Source organism: Mustela putorius, unplaced genomic scaffold (assembly GCF_011764305.1).
Source record: "Mustela putorius furo isolate JIRA1106 unplaced genomic scaffold, ASM1176430v1.1 tig00537227_pilon_pilon_pilon, whole genome shotgun sequence".
NCBI lineage: Eukaryota > Metazoa > Chordata > Mammalia > Carnivora > Mustelidae > Mustela > Mustela putorius.
In genome coordinates, this window is record NW_025422368.1 from 35084643 (window position 1) to 35100251 (window position 15609).

Genomic DNA, 15609 nt, shown 5'->3' on the forward strand with positions numbered 1-15609 from the left:
CTGATGTACTGCCAACCGAGGGCCACTGGGGCTTCCTAAACACAGAGCAGTCTACGGAGAGGAAGAAGTCTTCCCTAAAGTCACCTCCAGCACCCCCTATGGCCAAGGTGCCTCTGGTTAGCAATAGAATAGAAAATAATTGTTCTCACCAAAGAAACTTCTGTAGAAAAGTTGCTGGGAAACTGGAATAGGCGTGTCTTTCTGACCTTCCGGTTCTTTTTATAGGCCATGCAGGAACCTGAGTGAGGGCCTCTACTCCTTCCGCCCATTTGGGGAGAGATTAAAGAAGCTGAGATTGTCTCCTTCTTACTCATTGGCAGTTACAACCTTGCAGCCAGTAGAGCCTCAACTTCCAGCGTGGACACAGAGAAGGTAGGTCGGGATGAAGGGGCCATGCCCGTAGCTATAAACCCTGATGGCTGTAGCCGTCTGGCTTGGCAATAACTGAAGAGGAATTGAGAGCTAGAAGTATTCAATTGCAAGGTACTATTTTTCCTCATGAATAGGTGAATTTTTTTTTCCTAGGCAACCTCAGGAAAGACATAGATTTTGGTGCTCAACTGTTGAAAGAGTTATCTGATGGCAGGGACCATTCTGTATAATTCTTTGATGAAGAAAGAACAGATTTTTAGCAGTAACATGTTGCGTTGGAATGGCTTAGATTAAAAGAAGGAACAGCCACTAGAACTACGAAGAAAAATGATCTGCCTGTCTCTTTCAGGCAATGCAGCAGTATCTTGAATGATCCAGTGATCCACTGATGTTGACAACCTTTGTTCTGGAGCCTGATATAACTGTAATCTCGCCCATCAGGCAAACGTTGTCACACACCCTATTTTATGAAAAGGGTTCTGCCTCGAATTTCAAAAAGCCTTGGTACAGACTTCGACATGAAAATGGATGACGTATCTGGAACCTCCGAGTGAAGAGTGTTCTGTTTTTCCCGGCAAGACAGAGCTAGGAGAGTTTTAAGGGTCTGATGGTTTGGGGCTCTTGCATATTTGGGAAGGAGAGACGTTACAGTGCCCAAACAGGACTAGCTGACAAGTGCTTCTGCGTGAGGATGTGGTCCTAAGTCTGCCCCTCTTTCTTTTGCAGGGAGACAGAAGTCCGTTCTCGTGAGGTCCACCCACAAGTCACCATGTATGAGGACTGCGTCAAGTCCACTGAGGACTATTATTTTGTCTGTGAAAACGAGGGCGCATGGGGCATTGTGCTTGAGTCCTTGGCAATAATCGGCATAGTGGTCACAATTATACTACTCTTGGCGTTTCTCTTCCTCCTGCGAAGGGTTCAAGACTGCTGCCTGTGGAATACCCTCCCCACTCAGATCCTCTTCCTCCTGGGTGTGCTGGGACTCTTCAGCCTTGCCTTTGCCTTCATCGCTCAGTTCAATCAGCAAACTGCCCCTGTGCGCTACTTTCTCTTTGGGGTTCTCTTTGCTATCTGTTTCTCATGCCTCTTGGCTCATGCCTCCAACCTGGTGAAGCTGGTCCGAGGTAGAGTCTCCCTCTGTTGGACAACAATTCTGTGCATTGCTATTGGTGTCAGCTTGTTGCAGGTGATCATTGCCATTGAGTACGTGACTCTCATGATGACCAGGGGCATGATGTTCATGCATATGACCCCTTGTGAGCTCAACATGGACTTTGTGGTCCTCCTGGTCTATGTCCTCTTCCTGATGGCCCTCACCTTCTTCGTCTCCAAAGCCACTTTCTGTGGCCCATGTGAGAACTGGAAGCAGCACGGAAGGCTCATCTTTGTCACTGTGCTCATCTCCATCATTATCTGGGTGGTGTGGATCTCCATGCTCCTGAGAGGCAACCCACAGCTCCAGCGGCAGCCCCAGTGGGATGACCCTGTCATCTGTATTGCCCTGGTCACCAATGCATGGGTTTTCCTGCTGCTGTACATCATACCGGAGCTCTGCATTCTCTACAGATCCACCAAGCAGAACTGCCCTTTACCGGGCAACACCTGCCCTGCCCCAGCCTATCAATGCAGCTTCAGAGTGGAGAACCAGGAACTCTCAAGAGGTACTTTCCCAGGGGATTTGGGGAGCAGGGAGGCTTTCCCGAGGGAGAAACAGGAGAGAAACTGAGAAACCGGGTGAACCAAGAGGGAACAATAAGGAAATGGCCACAATTTAGGTGGGTGACTTCAGAGTTCCTGCATGGAGATAGAAACACCCAGAATTGATGTTAAACTTTTATGAGAAATCGGTGCTTCCAAAATACCGAGATTTATGGGGAAGAGGCCAAGACAGAAATGAATCAAAGGCCCTAAATAAAGAGGGTGTGGCTCTAAGTGCTCACGCTGGGTAAAGAAAGGCACCCCCTATAAAGTGAGTTAACCAGCCCCAAATTAGGCTTGGACCAAGCAATTGCATGATGTATGATGCTAAGTCCAGATGTTTTGGCTATCAAGGGCACAAGTCAATCCCAGCAACAGGGATTGATTTTTTTTTTTTTTAATTTAAGTCTTGAAGTTAGTTTGCCCAAACATCATAATAAACTGATTCATAGGACTCATCACCTCATTAATAGCACAAAGCTCAATAACTCCTGGATTTCTACTTTTCATACCAATCACTGCATGAGAGCCTTCAAGGTTTGCAAAAAAGTGACAGGAAGAGCCACTGAATCAGAATTCTAATAAAGGCTCAGATGTGTCATCACTAATAGAAAAAAAGCAACTTGCTTATGTGACATTTTCATAAAAATTTCTGGTCAGATTTTTATCGTTCTCGAAGACCAAGCCACCTGACTATACTTTTTGCTAATGAATAAAGTAGATTAACTTTGACAACAAAAATGCTCAGACCCTAACAACCTGGGGGAAATAGTGGCTAATTCTGGTTATCTAGAAATATGTCAAAACACATTCGTTCCTTTCTGAAACATCTGGCCTATTATTCATAACCCAATATCATAGTTTTACATCAATTTTTATGTCTTAATAGGCATCTGATTCCTTACAATTTATTTCTAATGTGCAAAAATTACATTATTTTCTATATTGTAGAGCACACATAATGTTCACCAGGCTCAAAAAAATTAATAGAAGCCTTCCCTTTAAGTGCATACACGTTTTTAAAGCTATAATCTATGGCTAATTACACATTCAAATTAAATGCTGCTCAGATAGATGCATCCATTAATTCTTTTCAGTGCAGTTGACAGAGTCGGAAATTGACACTATACATCCTTCCTATAAGAGTTTTTCTTTCCTTGTTGATGGTGCATCATCAGATCACTAAGGTTTGTGGCAGAATTGCAGAGTCAATCCCCAAAACTACTTCTCAAAGTCCTCATCAGCAGATAGCATAAAGCTTCTGTGTCTGTTTTATTGTTGTCGTATTTTTCCAGGAAACAAAAGTCAGAGAGAAAGAGAGAGGAGTTCTCAGAGTTTTATAATACCCCAAACATACTTGGATTTATAACAACCAATATTCTATACCCCAAAACACAGATGTTTCAAGTGTTCTCGGGATGTCTTGGTGGCAGAACAAGGGCGTGCAAAAAACACGTTTCCTGGTAATATCCTCATTACTCATGCATGGTTAGAAAATTCGTTTCTGAGCAGGAAATGGCCTGCCAGAGACAGTCATTATCAATGTAGTTTGATATCGTTGTTTTTTTTTAATTTGACAGAGATCGCAAGTAGGCAGAGAGGCAGGCAGAGAGAGAGGAAGGGAAGCAGGTTCCCTGCTGAACAGAGAGCCTGACTCGACTCGGGGCTTGATCCCAGGACCCTGGGATCATGACCTGAGCCGAAGGCAGAGGCTTTAACCTACTGAGCCACCCAGGTACCCCTTGATGTTTTATTTATTTATTTTTTAAATGCATTTTTTTATAAAGATTTTATTTATTTATTTGAGAGAGAGATAGTGAGAGAGAGCATGAGAGGCGAGAAGGTCAGAGAGAGCAGCAGACTCCCCATGGAGTTGGGAGCCTGATGCGGGACTCGATCCCAGGACTCTGGGACCGTGACCTGAGCCGAAGGCAGTTGCTTAACCAACTGAGCCACCCAGGCGCCCAATGTTTTATTTTTTTATAAAAAAAATTAATAATGTAGTAAAGAATATACAGATTGCTCTCAAAATTGGGCAGAATAACCAGAAACTTAAAGTTGGACAACAGAATCAGATTTTAGGTCACCTGGGAAAAATACAAATATCAAAAATTAGAAGAATGATTAAAACTTAGTACAAAATACAGGATTACACCAAGCTGGGAAAAACATACAACACAAGATAGATAAGAGCTAGACAAGTTGAGTCTGATAACAGGAACTTGAAAAACCCTAAGTATGCCCTGTAGGTCACAACTGGTGAGAGGAAAGCAGCTTACCACTGTCTTTGTTTTCACTGGCTAAAAAAACAGTCACGGTACCGTATCAACAGACGTGTGGTCAGCCAGAACAATCAGGCTATTGTACTTGGCACTGGTCAGTCTCCAAGGAGAATACCCATACCAGTTCTGGGGTCCACCAATGAGAAATATGGGGGAACTTGGGAGGCTAAGGGAGAACCACAAAGATAATTAAAGGGTTATAACATGCGACCAAAGTGGAAAGGTTAAGACAATGAAACATGTTCCCAGTGTGCCTTCATCATAGACTATTCAAATTATCTCTCTAAATTCTGTACCGAAACATGACATTTTGTTCAAGTCCATGAGACATGCCTTTGTCATGTGATTCTTCTGATGACTACTGCTTGTTGCTGTGACTCTGGTCACATAACTATTTTATTTACCACTGGGTTGTGGGACCAGAGTTATTTATCAGAAAGAAGAGGAAGACCAGAGGAGATAAGCAGGGAATTTCACAACTATGAAGATCTCTCTTGAAGAAGCTGCTGTCCTGCTGCTTTGTCTCCAACAAAAGACAAGGTGTAGAAATGAACTCAAACCAAACATGAAGGATTTAGATTAAAAGTGAAAATAAGAGTTGGTAAACACTGAAATAGATTGGTAAAGGGGATTAAGACTCCATTTACCTGAGAGAGTCTTTCAAAAGAAGATTAGGCTTTATGTTCCTGAAGTGGTTATGAACTTAATTCCAAGATCGAAAAACATCTGGTTAGAGAACGAAAATGCATTCAGGAATGTTACTACAGACCCCCAAACAAATGGGCAGAAATATTTTTTGCCCTCTATTATAAATGCGTTCCTAGAAAGCTGTATATTGATTGCACTTAAAAAAAAAAATCAGTTGCCCTTTTAACTGAGAATTTTAAATGCTGTATAATTTGTGGAGATCTTAAATATTGACTATCAGCCACGATTCTCTCTCTCTCTCTTTTGTTTTTGGAGGGAAAACTCATGTTAAGATTATCACTACTTTATCTGCTTTAGCATACTTAAGATATTGTTATGTCAAGTTTGCTAGAAGCAAGACCCATGAATATTTTAAATGATCACATTGCTATGGGCATTTTTTTTCTGTTCATTGCTTGAAGGTATACAGACAAACCCCAGTATGATTCTTTTTTAAGGTATTAAGACAAAAATAATGAGTCTATGCAGTGTAAAAGGGGGTCAATAACTATAAAATGATGTGAAACAAGAGAATGTTCTTGCAAACTTAAGTCCATCAGGTTGTTTTCCTTATAGCAAATACCAGCTTCATATACATATACATATATGTATATATATATATATATATATATATGTATATACATATATGTATATGTATATGAAGCTGGTATTTGCTATAAGGAAATTATACACACACACACATATATATAAAATCCTTAATATAAGGGATTTAAAAAATTTATTTATTTGAAAGAGAGACCATGAGCAAGGGGAGGGACAGAGGGAGAAGCAGACTCCCCGCTGAGCAGGGAACCCAACAAGGAACTCAGTCCCAGAACCCTGAGATCATGACCCGAGCCAAGGGCAGATGCTTAACTGACTGAGCCTCCCAGGTGCCCTGCAAATATCAGCTTTCTCTGGACAACCCTTTTGGGCAATTTTCAGCGTTTTGTTTTGTTTTTTTCCTTCAAGACATCCCCCCACTCCTTCCTAGAACAAACCCAATTTCAACGGTCCCAAGCAGTGCAATTTTTGGTTTTTTGCAGGAACAAATCACAAAACTGTTTTCTCACCCTCAGGAGCTACAAGTGACAGAGAGACAAGTGGCATAAAGTAGGGAAGAAGACAGCGAGTCTGGGCAGGACTTGTTTGGTCTGAGGACAGATACGGCAAGCATTCGACGTTCCTGAAGAGGCAGGGAGCGTGAGAAAATTGGGCAGTGTGGAGCAGGAGAAAGAATGCAGAATCTGGGTGCCCTGGCATTGAGGCTCAGCTCTGCTTCCTGCCAATTTTGAGGCAAAACCAAGCGCCTCAACCTCTAAGAGTTCAGGCTCCTAGTCTTTAAATGATGGTTATAGTGTCCCCACCTCTTCCCCATGTAAACAGAAGGTCTTCCTTACTCAACTCAGATTTCATACCACGGAATGGTTGCAGGTTTAATAGAGAGAAACACTCAGCCTTTTGGTAAATTCATGAGCGACAACTAGCGCTGGAAACTTCGGGAGAAAGCAGCTTCTCCAATTAATGATCTAGTCTGATGAGAATGTTGGATGAATGTTGATCACCAAGGAGCTGAGTGTCAGAAAGTCTCAAGGAACTCAAGGAATTATGCCTCAAGGAGCAAAGTTAAACCAAGAATTCAGTTTACTCTGCCCCCAAGGAATGAAGGGCATTCCAAATTTCACAGGATCCAACCCTCTAAAAAATATCAGTAGGATGATGATGTCAGAGCACCAGTTATGACCACACCACTGGATATTAACTCTCAAAGCACAGCAGTATTGTGTTTTCTTTTTCTTTTCTTTTAAGATTTTATTTATTGATTGATAGACAGAGACCCAGAAAGAAAGGGGACACAAGCAGGGGGAGTGGGAGAGGGAGAGCAGGCTTCCCGCTGAGCAGGGAGCCCAATGTGGGGCTCAATCCCAGGATCCTGGGATCACGACCTGAGCCGAAAGCAGACACTCAAGGACTGAGCCACCCAGGTGTCCCAGCAGCATGTGTTTTCCATATGTCATGCCCTATTTGAAGGGCTTTATATGTATTGATGAGCTTAATTTTCAAGACAAGCCTGTGAAGTAGATTTACTGTTATGATCATCATTGTCCCCCTATTATTCCCATCAGGAAACAGAGGCAACCAAAGGTTAAAGAATGGGGCCCTAGGTTAGCCCACAGCTAGCGAGTGAGAGAGCTGACAAGCGTGAACATTCAGGGTGAGGCCACGCCTGTGACCGTCAAACAACGAGTATGTACGGAGCGAGGCCCTGGTGTTAGGGCAGACACGGCCCCTGTCCTCACAGAGCCTACAGTCTTGTCGAGGAGCCTGACATTAAACAAATAACCATGCGTGTGGTTATTCTATGACAGGAGAAAATGATCTCTAGGGATCTTGTTTTATTACATCTGGTTTTTTATAAAGCTGAACCAAAGCTTGCAGAGTATCAAGCCTGAAGGGACGTTAGAGATGATCTAGGTAAGGCCTTGTATTTTCCTGTGGAGGACAGTGAGGTACACAAGGTCACACAGGAGCAAAGACCTTGACCCACCGCGAGCAGCGCTCTTTCTCTAGGTGATGATCAACGTTCGGTATCTTCAGTCACGAAACACAGATGAATACGCAGATACTACCCATAGCCAACCTTCCTCATAAGCTTTAAAAACACTCTTTTAAAAAATCATAGATTTAAAAAACAAACCAAAACCAAAACCAAAGACAACAAAAAACAGCCTCAACTGAGAATTCCTTCTCAAAGGGTCAAGAACCTCTTCGCAAGCCGCCAGGTCTTCTCATAGTCCTCGTGTGCTGTTTCCAGGTGAATCTGACACTAACCTAGCCCTTCCCATCTTTGGCTTTCAGCCCGAGACAGTGATGGAGCTGAGGAGGATGTAGCATTAACTTCATATGGTACCCTCATTCAGCCGCAGGTAAATGTGCTCATCTACTGTCCCCGAGGGACAGAGCAAGGACTCCTTCCTTAGGAGAGTTGTCAGGCTTCATTTCCAATGTCTGTACCGACCTGAGAGAGGAGAGGTAGGGTAGGCTCGTCTCCACAAGCACGCGGAGCTTGAGCTATCCAGATAAAACCTGTCCTGGGGCAGGGCAATAAAGGCGAGGGAAGCCATCGCCTCTGCCCAAGCCCCTCCCGATCCCCACCGCCATGCATCAACAAGGTACTCGGCTATAGGCGAATGCCGCTGGCAAGGAAAAGCAGCTCGAAAGGTTGGTGAGAGTGTGAGGAGGAAGAGGCTCACTGCTTCTCGCCTTGGGGACCGCAGGGAATTGTGAATATGTATGAGGTCAGATCTGTTTTTACTGTCTATCGGTGGTCTAAATGGATCCCCTGAGCCCTGCTAGCCAACTCTCTGTGTCACTGTGTAGCTCCTACAGCCCAAGCTGCCCCCGAGAACTGGGTTAGTGCTGTCACCCTCCCTCATCACCAGATGGGCGTAACCCATTTTAATCCTTTCAGGCAAAAGCGGAAGGAGCCTGACTGAGTAGAACTGGAGGTGACTTGTGTTTGTGTCGGATGACTTGAGGGCGTACAGAGGCAGGCAGCCAAAAATACCACGCTGTGACACAGTTCTTATATTCTGGTCCCCATAACTAAAATCTGAGGGTGGAAGTCATGCTCACAATGGTTGTTCGAGGAACTGTACGAGGCTGCTCTAACTAGCTAATGCCTCGGGTCTGTTACCTGAGGCTTGGCCTTTTCCTGGAAGAAGGGCACACAGACCAGGACACAGAGAGAGCATTTGCTGTAATTAACCCTCTAGAGGGCATTAATAGGATGAGAAAATATTTATCATCCTCTCCAAGAATTTCTTGGATTACTTCAATTTCCAGTGATCAGCTGTTCAAGAATCTTGCAGAAATATCTTTGTTACTGGTTAAAAGGGAAGAGGGTTTTTTTAAAAAAAGTTTTTATGTGCATAGCCTCCATGGCTGGTTTTTTTTTCCCCCCCTTAACAAAGGATTAAGTGATGCTGAAATGATATTTCAAACATAGCTCTGGAAAGTATCACCCCTTGCATTAATTCGGAAAATTGACAATGGCCTTTCTTCTTTTCCAGACTGTTGATCCCACACAGGAGTGCTTCATCCCACCAACTAAACCAAGCCCCCAGCAAGATGCAGAAATATAAAGTCCACAGGAAACATGCATAGTGGAAACTCAGAAGACCATCCTAATGTAGCCCTGATGGGTCACTGGGGAGCCCAGAGTCATGTTCCAGCCAAGTACCGGCTCATCCTTCCTTCCCCGCTTCCCAGCCCTTTCCATCCATCCGGACCCTTCATCAGAAGACTACTATCTCAAGCATAATTACAATCTTGCTGACCACCCTACCTTGACTATGTGTCTCTTTCTTCTTTCCTGAAACTGAAGGACTTCTTTCCTTAGCAGTGCAAGAACAAATTGGCACCTCTTACTAATGGGGCCAAAGACCTTGGCCTGAAAAAATTAGGGTCATGTTACTTTGATAAAATATAGAGGTTAGTAGCAACTTACTCCTGCATTACTTCTATAGTCATTTTTTATAAAGGGCCCCTTTATAAATATGATTGAACCAGAATTTGTGATAAAAGTTATAGCAAAATCCTCAGGATCCCCATGATTGGGCATTTTATTTTATTTTTTTAAAGATTTTATTTATTTATTTATTTGAAAGAGAGGGAAAGAGCACACGCAGGGGGAGCGGCAGCAGCACCCCGCTGAGCAAAGAGCCTGATGCAGGACTCAATCCCAGGACCCTGAGATCATGACCAGAGCTGAAGGCAGACCCTTAATGGACTGAGCCCCCCAGGTACCCCTCAATTGGACGTTTTAAATAACACAGACTTCAAGGCTTGGATTCTGGCAGGGCTTCTCCCATGGTTTTAGCACCCCATGCCAGCAGACGTGGCAGAGGTCAGTAACCTGCTTTGATGAACCAACAACAGCAAAGAAAGAGCCACCCTAGTTGATGCTCATAAATGATTTTAGGTGGTGCATATAAAAAGCACTCTTCCTGTCTTGATGTTTCCAGTGAGCTGAGGCCTCTGCACTAATTACTCTGCCTTCGTTCCTCCTGCAGTCCCACATCCTTCCCAACGGACCCATCTGTTCTCACAACCCACGTGCTGTCCATAACAGGTGCAACAGGACCAGAGTTAGAAGTGTGCCACCAGAGGGCTTCTTAGGGTCTGATTTAACCCTCTCACCTTCCAGATAAGAAAACAGAACTCTAGAGCGATGAAATGACTTGCCGAGAGCCTCACACAGTATTAGTGGTAGCCCAGGTCTTCCAACTCATAGGCCACTCCTCTTCCCTTTCAATAAGGCTTCTCCATGCCTGTATTTCTGTATTGACAAGTACAGTGTGGATCCGCTGAGAACCAAATGTGATAGTTCAGAACAGTGAGTGTTGAGTGCCTCCTATGTGAAAGCAATCTGAAAAATAGCTGAGACTCCACACATGGGGGAAAAAAACAGCCTTTTTTTTGTGAGAAATATACAGCCTGAATTGTTCAATGCCACCAAGCATTTCCTGAGCACCTGTGAGGTACCAGGAGCTGTTCTTGGTTTGAGCCCTAATCAGATAAGGCAGACAATGCTGCTCTGGTAGAGCCTGTGTTTTTCCTGGGGGAGATAACACAATGCAGAGAATTTCAGGAACCCAGCTCCCTCCTTTTCCAGATGAGGAAAGAGATTTGGCCCGAATAATATGGCTTGCTAGTGGCAGAATCAGCTAGAATCCAGATCTCGAGCTACTGTTCAAAGGCTCCCTCACCCTCTACACAATGTTCCCACACTTCATGTGACTTTCTGCTACCCTCAGATAGCAACTCCTTGTTAAAATCTGCGTCCTGAGCAATGTTCTCAGAACAAACCAGTATGTAGGTAAATGCGCAAAGAGTTTGACTTTCTGCCCTTATTGGTAATACCAAATTGAGGGAAAAGGTTTAAACATTAAGACTCTGACCTGTCTATTAGGTGGCACACTATTTAACAAACCACATAAAGAACCCAACCTGAGAGGGAAAACAACCCATGGAAACTTAGATCAGCTCTGGACGAAAATCATCATCACTGATGCTCCTAGTTTTTAATCCTAAAAATGGTGACAATGACACCTTCAACATAATTCTGTTGTGGTGTGGAGTGGTATGGTGTGTTGCAGGCAGGAAATGTTTCTGTTGAGTTGGCTGTCACATTTTAATAAACCCATTAAAACCATAGATGATGGCCCATTTTGTTTCCCAAAATGTTTTTCTTAGTATTAGTAAAAGTAAAATTGAACCTTTGTGTGCCAAAATTTGGACTATGTATTAGTTAGATTTGGGGGGATTGTAAGGTGACAATGGAGTTGTGGCAGCGGGGAGACAAAACTCTTCTCTGCGAACCAGAACAGCCACTCAGCCAGCCTCATGGCCATGGAATACCGTCAAGTGTTGGTAGGAGCATGTTGTCCTCACCCCAGCCCTGCAATCCCCCTCAACCATTTTGACACTTTCCTCACTGTCTCAATTTCCTTTTGAGGTATTTTCACGTACCCACCCTCTACCGGCTGACTGGTTCTCTCCCCATGTGTCGTATTCAGATTCCTGAGAGGGAGCCTGAATGGTCCAGCTGACCATCATTGCTTCTGACTGGAAGCTCTCTGGAAGTGGCCCTCTTAATTTACAATCAGCCTGTGGACCAAGTGTCTGTGGTTCCCGTCCCCACCTTTGGTCCATTCAGCTATGCCTGGGTTGGTCATGCGGTACAGACTTGGTCACATATATCTGCTCCCTCAGTGGGAAGCTGTGGGCAGGAAATTATCCTCCACCCAGCATGGCATAGCATGCACCGTGAGTGGCCAACACAGGAGAGTTTGGTCCAGAAAAATGTGATTTTGTGAAGTTAAAGAATATTTTAATGAAAATTAAAATTTGAAGTTTATGCAGCAATTTCCATAAAGCTAAAAACCCCAATAGTCCTCTAAGTCAAGAGCCATGAAAAACCACTTAATAAATAGGTAAAACTATTTGTGATGGGCATGTTGTACTCAATTACTCAATTCAATGAGTATTATTTGAAGATTTAAACTCATTTACTGGGGCACCTGGGTGGCTCAGTCTGTTAAGCTGCTGCCTTCGGCTCAGGTCATGATCACAGGGTCCTGGGATCGAGTCCTGAATCAGGCTCCCTGCTCAGTGGAGAGCCTGCTTCTCCCTCTCCCTCTGCCTACTTGTGCTCTCTCTATATATATAAAATAAAGAAATAAAATCTTTAAAAAAAATAAAAACAAACTCATTTACTTATATGTCCTGGGTTGTATAATTGGAAAGTGTTAATTCTCTTAAGTATTTTAGATAATCCTCTCCTGATTTTTATTTATTTATTCAAAAGGAAGTATATCGGTGAAAACCGTTATTACAAAATCTCTTCCTTGTGGGGCACCTGGGTGGCTCAGTCGGCTGTCTGCCTTCAGCTCAGGTCACAATCTCAGGGTCCTGGGATCAGGACACAGGTCAAGCTCCCTGCTCAGCAGGGAATCTTATTCTCCCTCGGTTCCTCCTCCTGCTCATCCTCTCTTTCTTTCTTTCTTCCTCTCCCTCCCTACCCAATAAGGAAAAAAATCTTTAAAAAAAATGAAGTATCTCCCTGGTGTAATGCAGCTGGTTAGCTCAGTTAGAGCATGATGCTAATGAAATACCTGTAAAGCTAACATATCCTTCATCTTGATGATTTTTTCCTGATCCTAAAGACCACCAAAGATTTGTTTCCCTCCACATTAAATTTCACGATCTCCCCATAAGCTTTAAAGGCCTTCCAGATATCATGCCTTATCTCAAGCTGTGGTCTGGTTAGGCTAAAATTTTCTCACTCTATTATTATGTCTTCTCTCTTCTTTTAAATAAATGATCCCTTTTCCTAAGATTATGTCTACTTCAGACTGGCCAGATTCATGCCTTATTACCCTTCTTTTCCTCTTTCCACAATCAGTTCCAATTCTACCTTTTCCCAGAAAGCTTCTGGGAAAAGGTAGAGTTGATGACATAAGGACCCAGGATTGTCATACACCAAGCCCTTAAGTTATAGCAGAATGAGGTTCTCTTTTTTCCCCTCAAGCTCAGATGGTAAAGAGGATACTTCTATAGCCTTTTCCTCAGATTAAGCCTAATCATCTATCTTAAAATCACATTTAATTTATGAGAAATAAACTAGAAAATCTATTTGTGCTTCCTTTGATACAAAAGCCTCTGTATTTTTCATGTAAAGAAGGTGCTTCTCAATTAACATTCAACAGGGGCTATTGTGACTTCTGAGAAGACATGCTTGACGTCTCCATAAAGACTTCTCCTTGGAGTCACTGAAAATATCTTCATGGCTTAGGCCACTTCTAAGCTGTTGGTCTCTTGTGAGAGATCATATTTGCTGCTCTTCACAGATCAATGAGTTAGAATTAGGTTTACGTTTTTACATGTAGCAGAACTTACTTATTCAAAGGACTTCAATGTGGAAGACTCAGGAAGCACAAGGATGCATCCATCACTCACAACATTATTAGAATGCCTTCCCTGGAACTGCCTTCAAGAAATCCTTAAGAAAATCACTGGGATTGGATTACGGTGATGGTCTCTATCAGAACTGAGAGCTGAGTTGAATGCTGTATTTCTAATATTGATCTCACCCATCACTCAAAGAACAACCAAGTGCACTTTGGAAATGCCATTGGACATCTTTCTGGATTTTTCTAAAGATGGTGGAACTATTAGAGTTTAAACCACATTCAGTAAGTGGTTAAATCAAGTCTGGGTTTGGAAAAGTTACACCAGATCACCAACAAGTTGAATCCTCCAAGCAGACTTTTTTTTTTTTTTTAATGTAAAAAGTAAGAAGATTTTATTGACTTTTATATGTTCTTAGAGAAAACTATTCACATGTAAAAGTTTGTCATTTGACAGGAGATGTATTTACACTTTATTTTACACATAAATTCTTTCATTTGGGGTCAGACATAATGTTTCATTTCAACAGGACTCCCACATGATTATAGTCCCAAGCTCTTGAGATAATGGCATCATCACAGGGCAAGGTAAACTACACTGGTAGGGATTTCACTTGTATCTGTTGGGCTGGCAGAAAGAAAGGGATACTTAAGATGGTGAAAGTCCCTGCCACAAAACCTGAGCTCAGACAGGAGAACAAAGACCCAAGCAGGAATCTGAAAACCCTCTGACCCCAGGCTCCCGTGGACCAATGGGATCCTGACAAGCTGGAATCTGAGACCCCCGCCCCGGGCTCCAGTGGACCAATGGGACCCCTACGAGCGGGTGAAATATCCAAATAAGGGAAACTTGCCCAAAGACTCCTGAACTCCCCTCCAGGCCCCTTAAAAGCCCCCTTCTCCCTGCCTTGGGCGCGACTTCCGCCACTCTGCTTTCCAGAGTTGTAGAACCTCATCCGAGGGTACCCACCTCCACCCGGCACAACTTTCCTGGCTCCCCTTCTCCTGAGCCCTGAAACTTCACCGGAGAGTGTTTTTAATAAATCTTGCCTTGCACCCACTTTGCCTGGTGTTGTGTTTATCTCGCTGGAAAAACTTTACAGTATCTGTTATTGTCTAATTACTGTAGCATAATGGAGTACATGCTGTAAGCAGATACAGAGGAAGCGATCCATAAAAAAGGTGTAAAACACAGGTAAAGAAAATATACAAATTGTGGTATTGCATATATATTTTAATCTATGGAACTGATATTTTTAACTCACTCACATATTCTTTTATGTTTTATAAACACACCAAGGGAGCCTGCTTTTAAAATTCCTTTTTTTTTTTTTAAGATTTTATTTATTTATTTGACACAGAGAGAGAGAGAGAGATCACAAGTAGGCAGAGAGGCAGGCAGAGAGAGAGGGGGAAGCAGGCTCCCTGCTGAGCAGAGAGCCCGATGTGGGGCTTGATCCCAGGACTCTGGGATCATGACCTGAGCCGAAGGCAGAGGCTTTAACCCACTGAGCCACCCAGGTGCCCTAAAATTCCTTTTTAAGTTATTCTCTTAGTTATTCTCCTTTTTAGAGTCTACAAATGGGACATCTTTGTAAAACAGGACCCACTTGAATATACAAACAGAGCTGGATTTTTTTGAAATATATTCTACAAAGGGAGCGTTTTGTTGTAAATCCCACCCGGACTTTATTTGTATGTAGAAGAACCTTGGGGAGAAGTCATCTGCAATTCATTTTTAAATTCCTAAATATTGAATTCAATGTCATTATTCCCAGGGCAATTCTGTTTGGAAAAACTGAGCTTTTTTATTTTTGATTTGAATTTACATCTGATTCACATTTTTAAAAAATGTTTGCTATATCTCTGATATTATTAGAGATTTGTTTTAAAAGCAAATGAAAACCTAGGGGAAATAAACAAGGAAACGCCCATAGCAGGGTAAAATCTTAACATCTGGATATTTGGGATGACTGGTCCTTTAGGCTAATGGCAATTTACTTTTAAATACCACTTTATAGGTGACAGTTTACAATTTACAAATGGTTTTCACATCCACTATCTCATTTCATCTATTGGACGAATTAGGCAGT

At 42.9% G+C, this 15609-nt stretch overlaps 1 protein-coding gene across 1 annotated transcript; it reads left to right on the forward strand.

Moving 5' to 3' along the window:
• The first annotated feature begins 1141 nt into the window (after positions 1–1141).
• GPRC5D (G protein-coupled receptor class C group 5 member D) lies at positions 1142–9379 on the forward strand. Its single transcript, XM_004755806.2, has 3 exons — positions 1142–2036; positions 7902–7969; positions 9116–9379. Exons 1-3 carry the CDS (start codon positions 1142–1144, stop codon positions 9185–9187), a joined length of 1035 nt encoding a protein of 344 aa, XP_004755863.1. The 3' UTR covers positions 9188–9379.
• Positions 9380–15609: the final 6230 nt, after the last annotated feature.

Bases quoted from the DNA above. Each gene is read 5' to 3' on its own strand.
- GPRC5D (XM_004755806.2), top strand. From the start codon at position 1,142: ATGTATGAGGACTGCGTCAAGTCCACTGAGGACTATTATTTTGTCTGT. The intron at 2,037-7,901 runs GTACTTTCCCAG...TTTGGCTTTCAG, and splicing joins GAACCAGGAACTCTCAAGAG to CCCGAGACAGTGATGGAGCT. The intron at 7,970-9,115 runs GTAAATGTGCTC...CTTCTTTTCCAG, and splicing joins GTACCCTCATTCAGCCGCAG to ACTGTTGATCCCACACAGGA.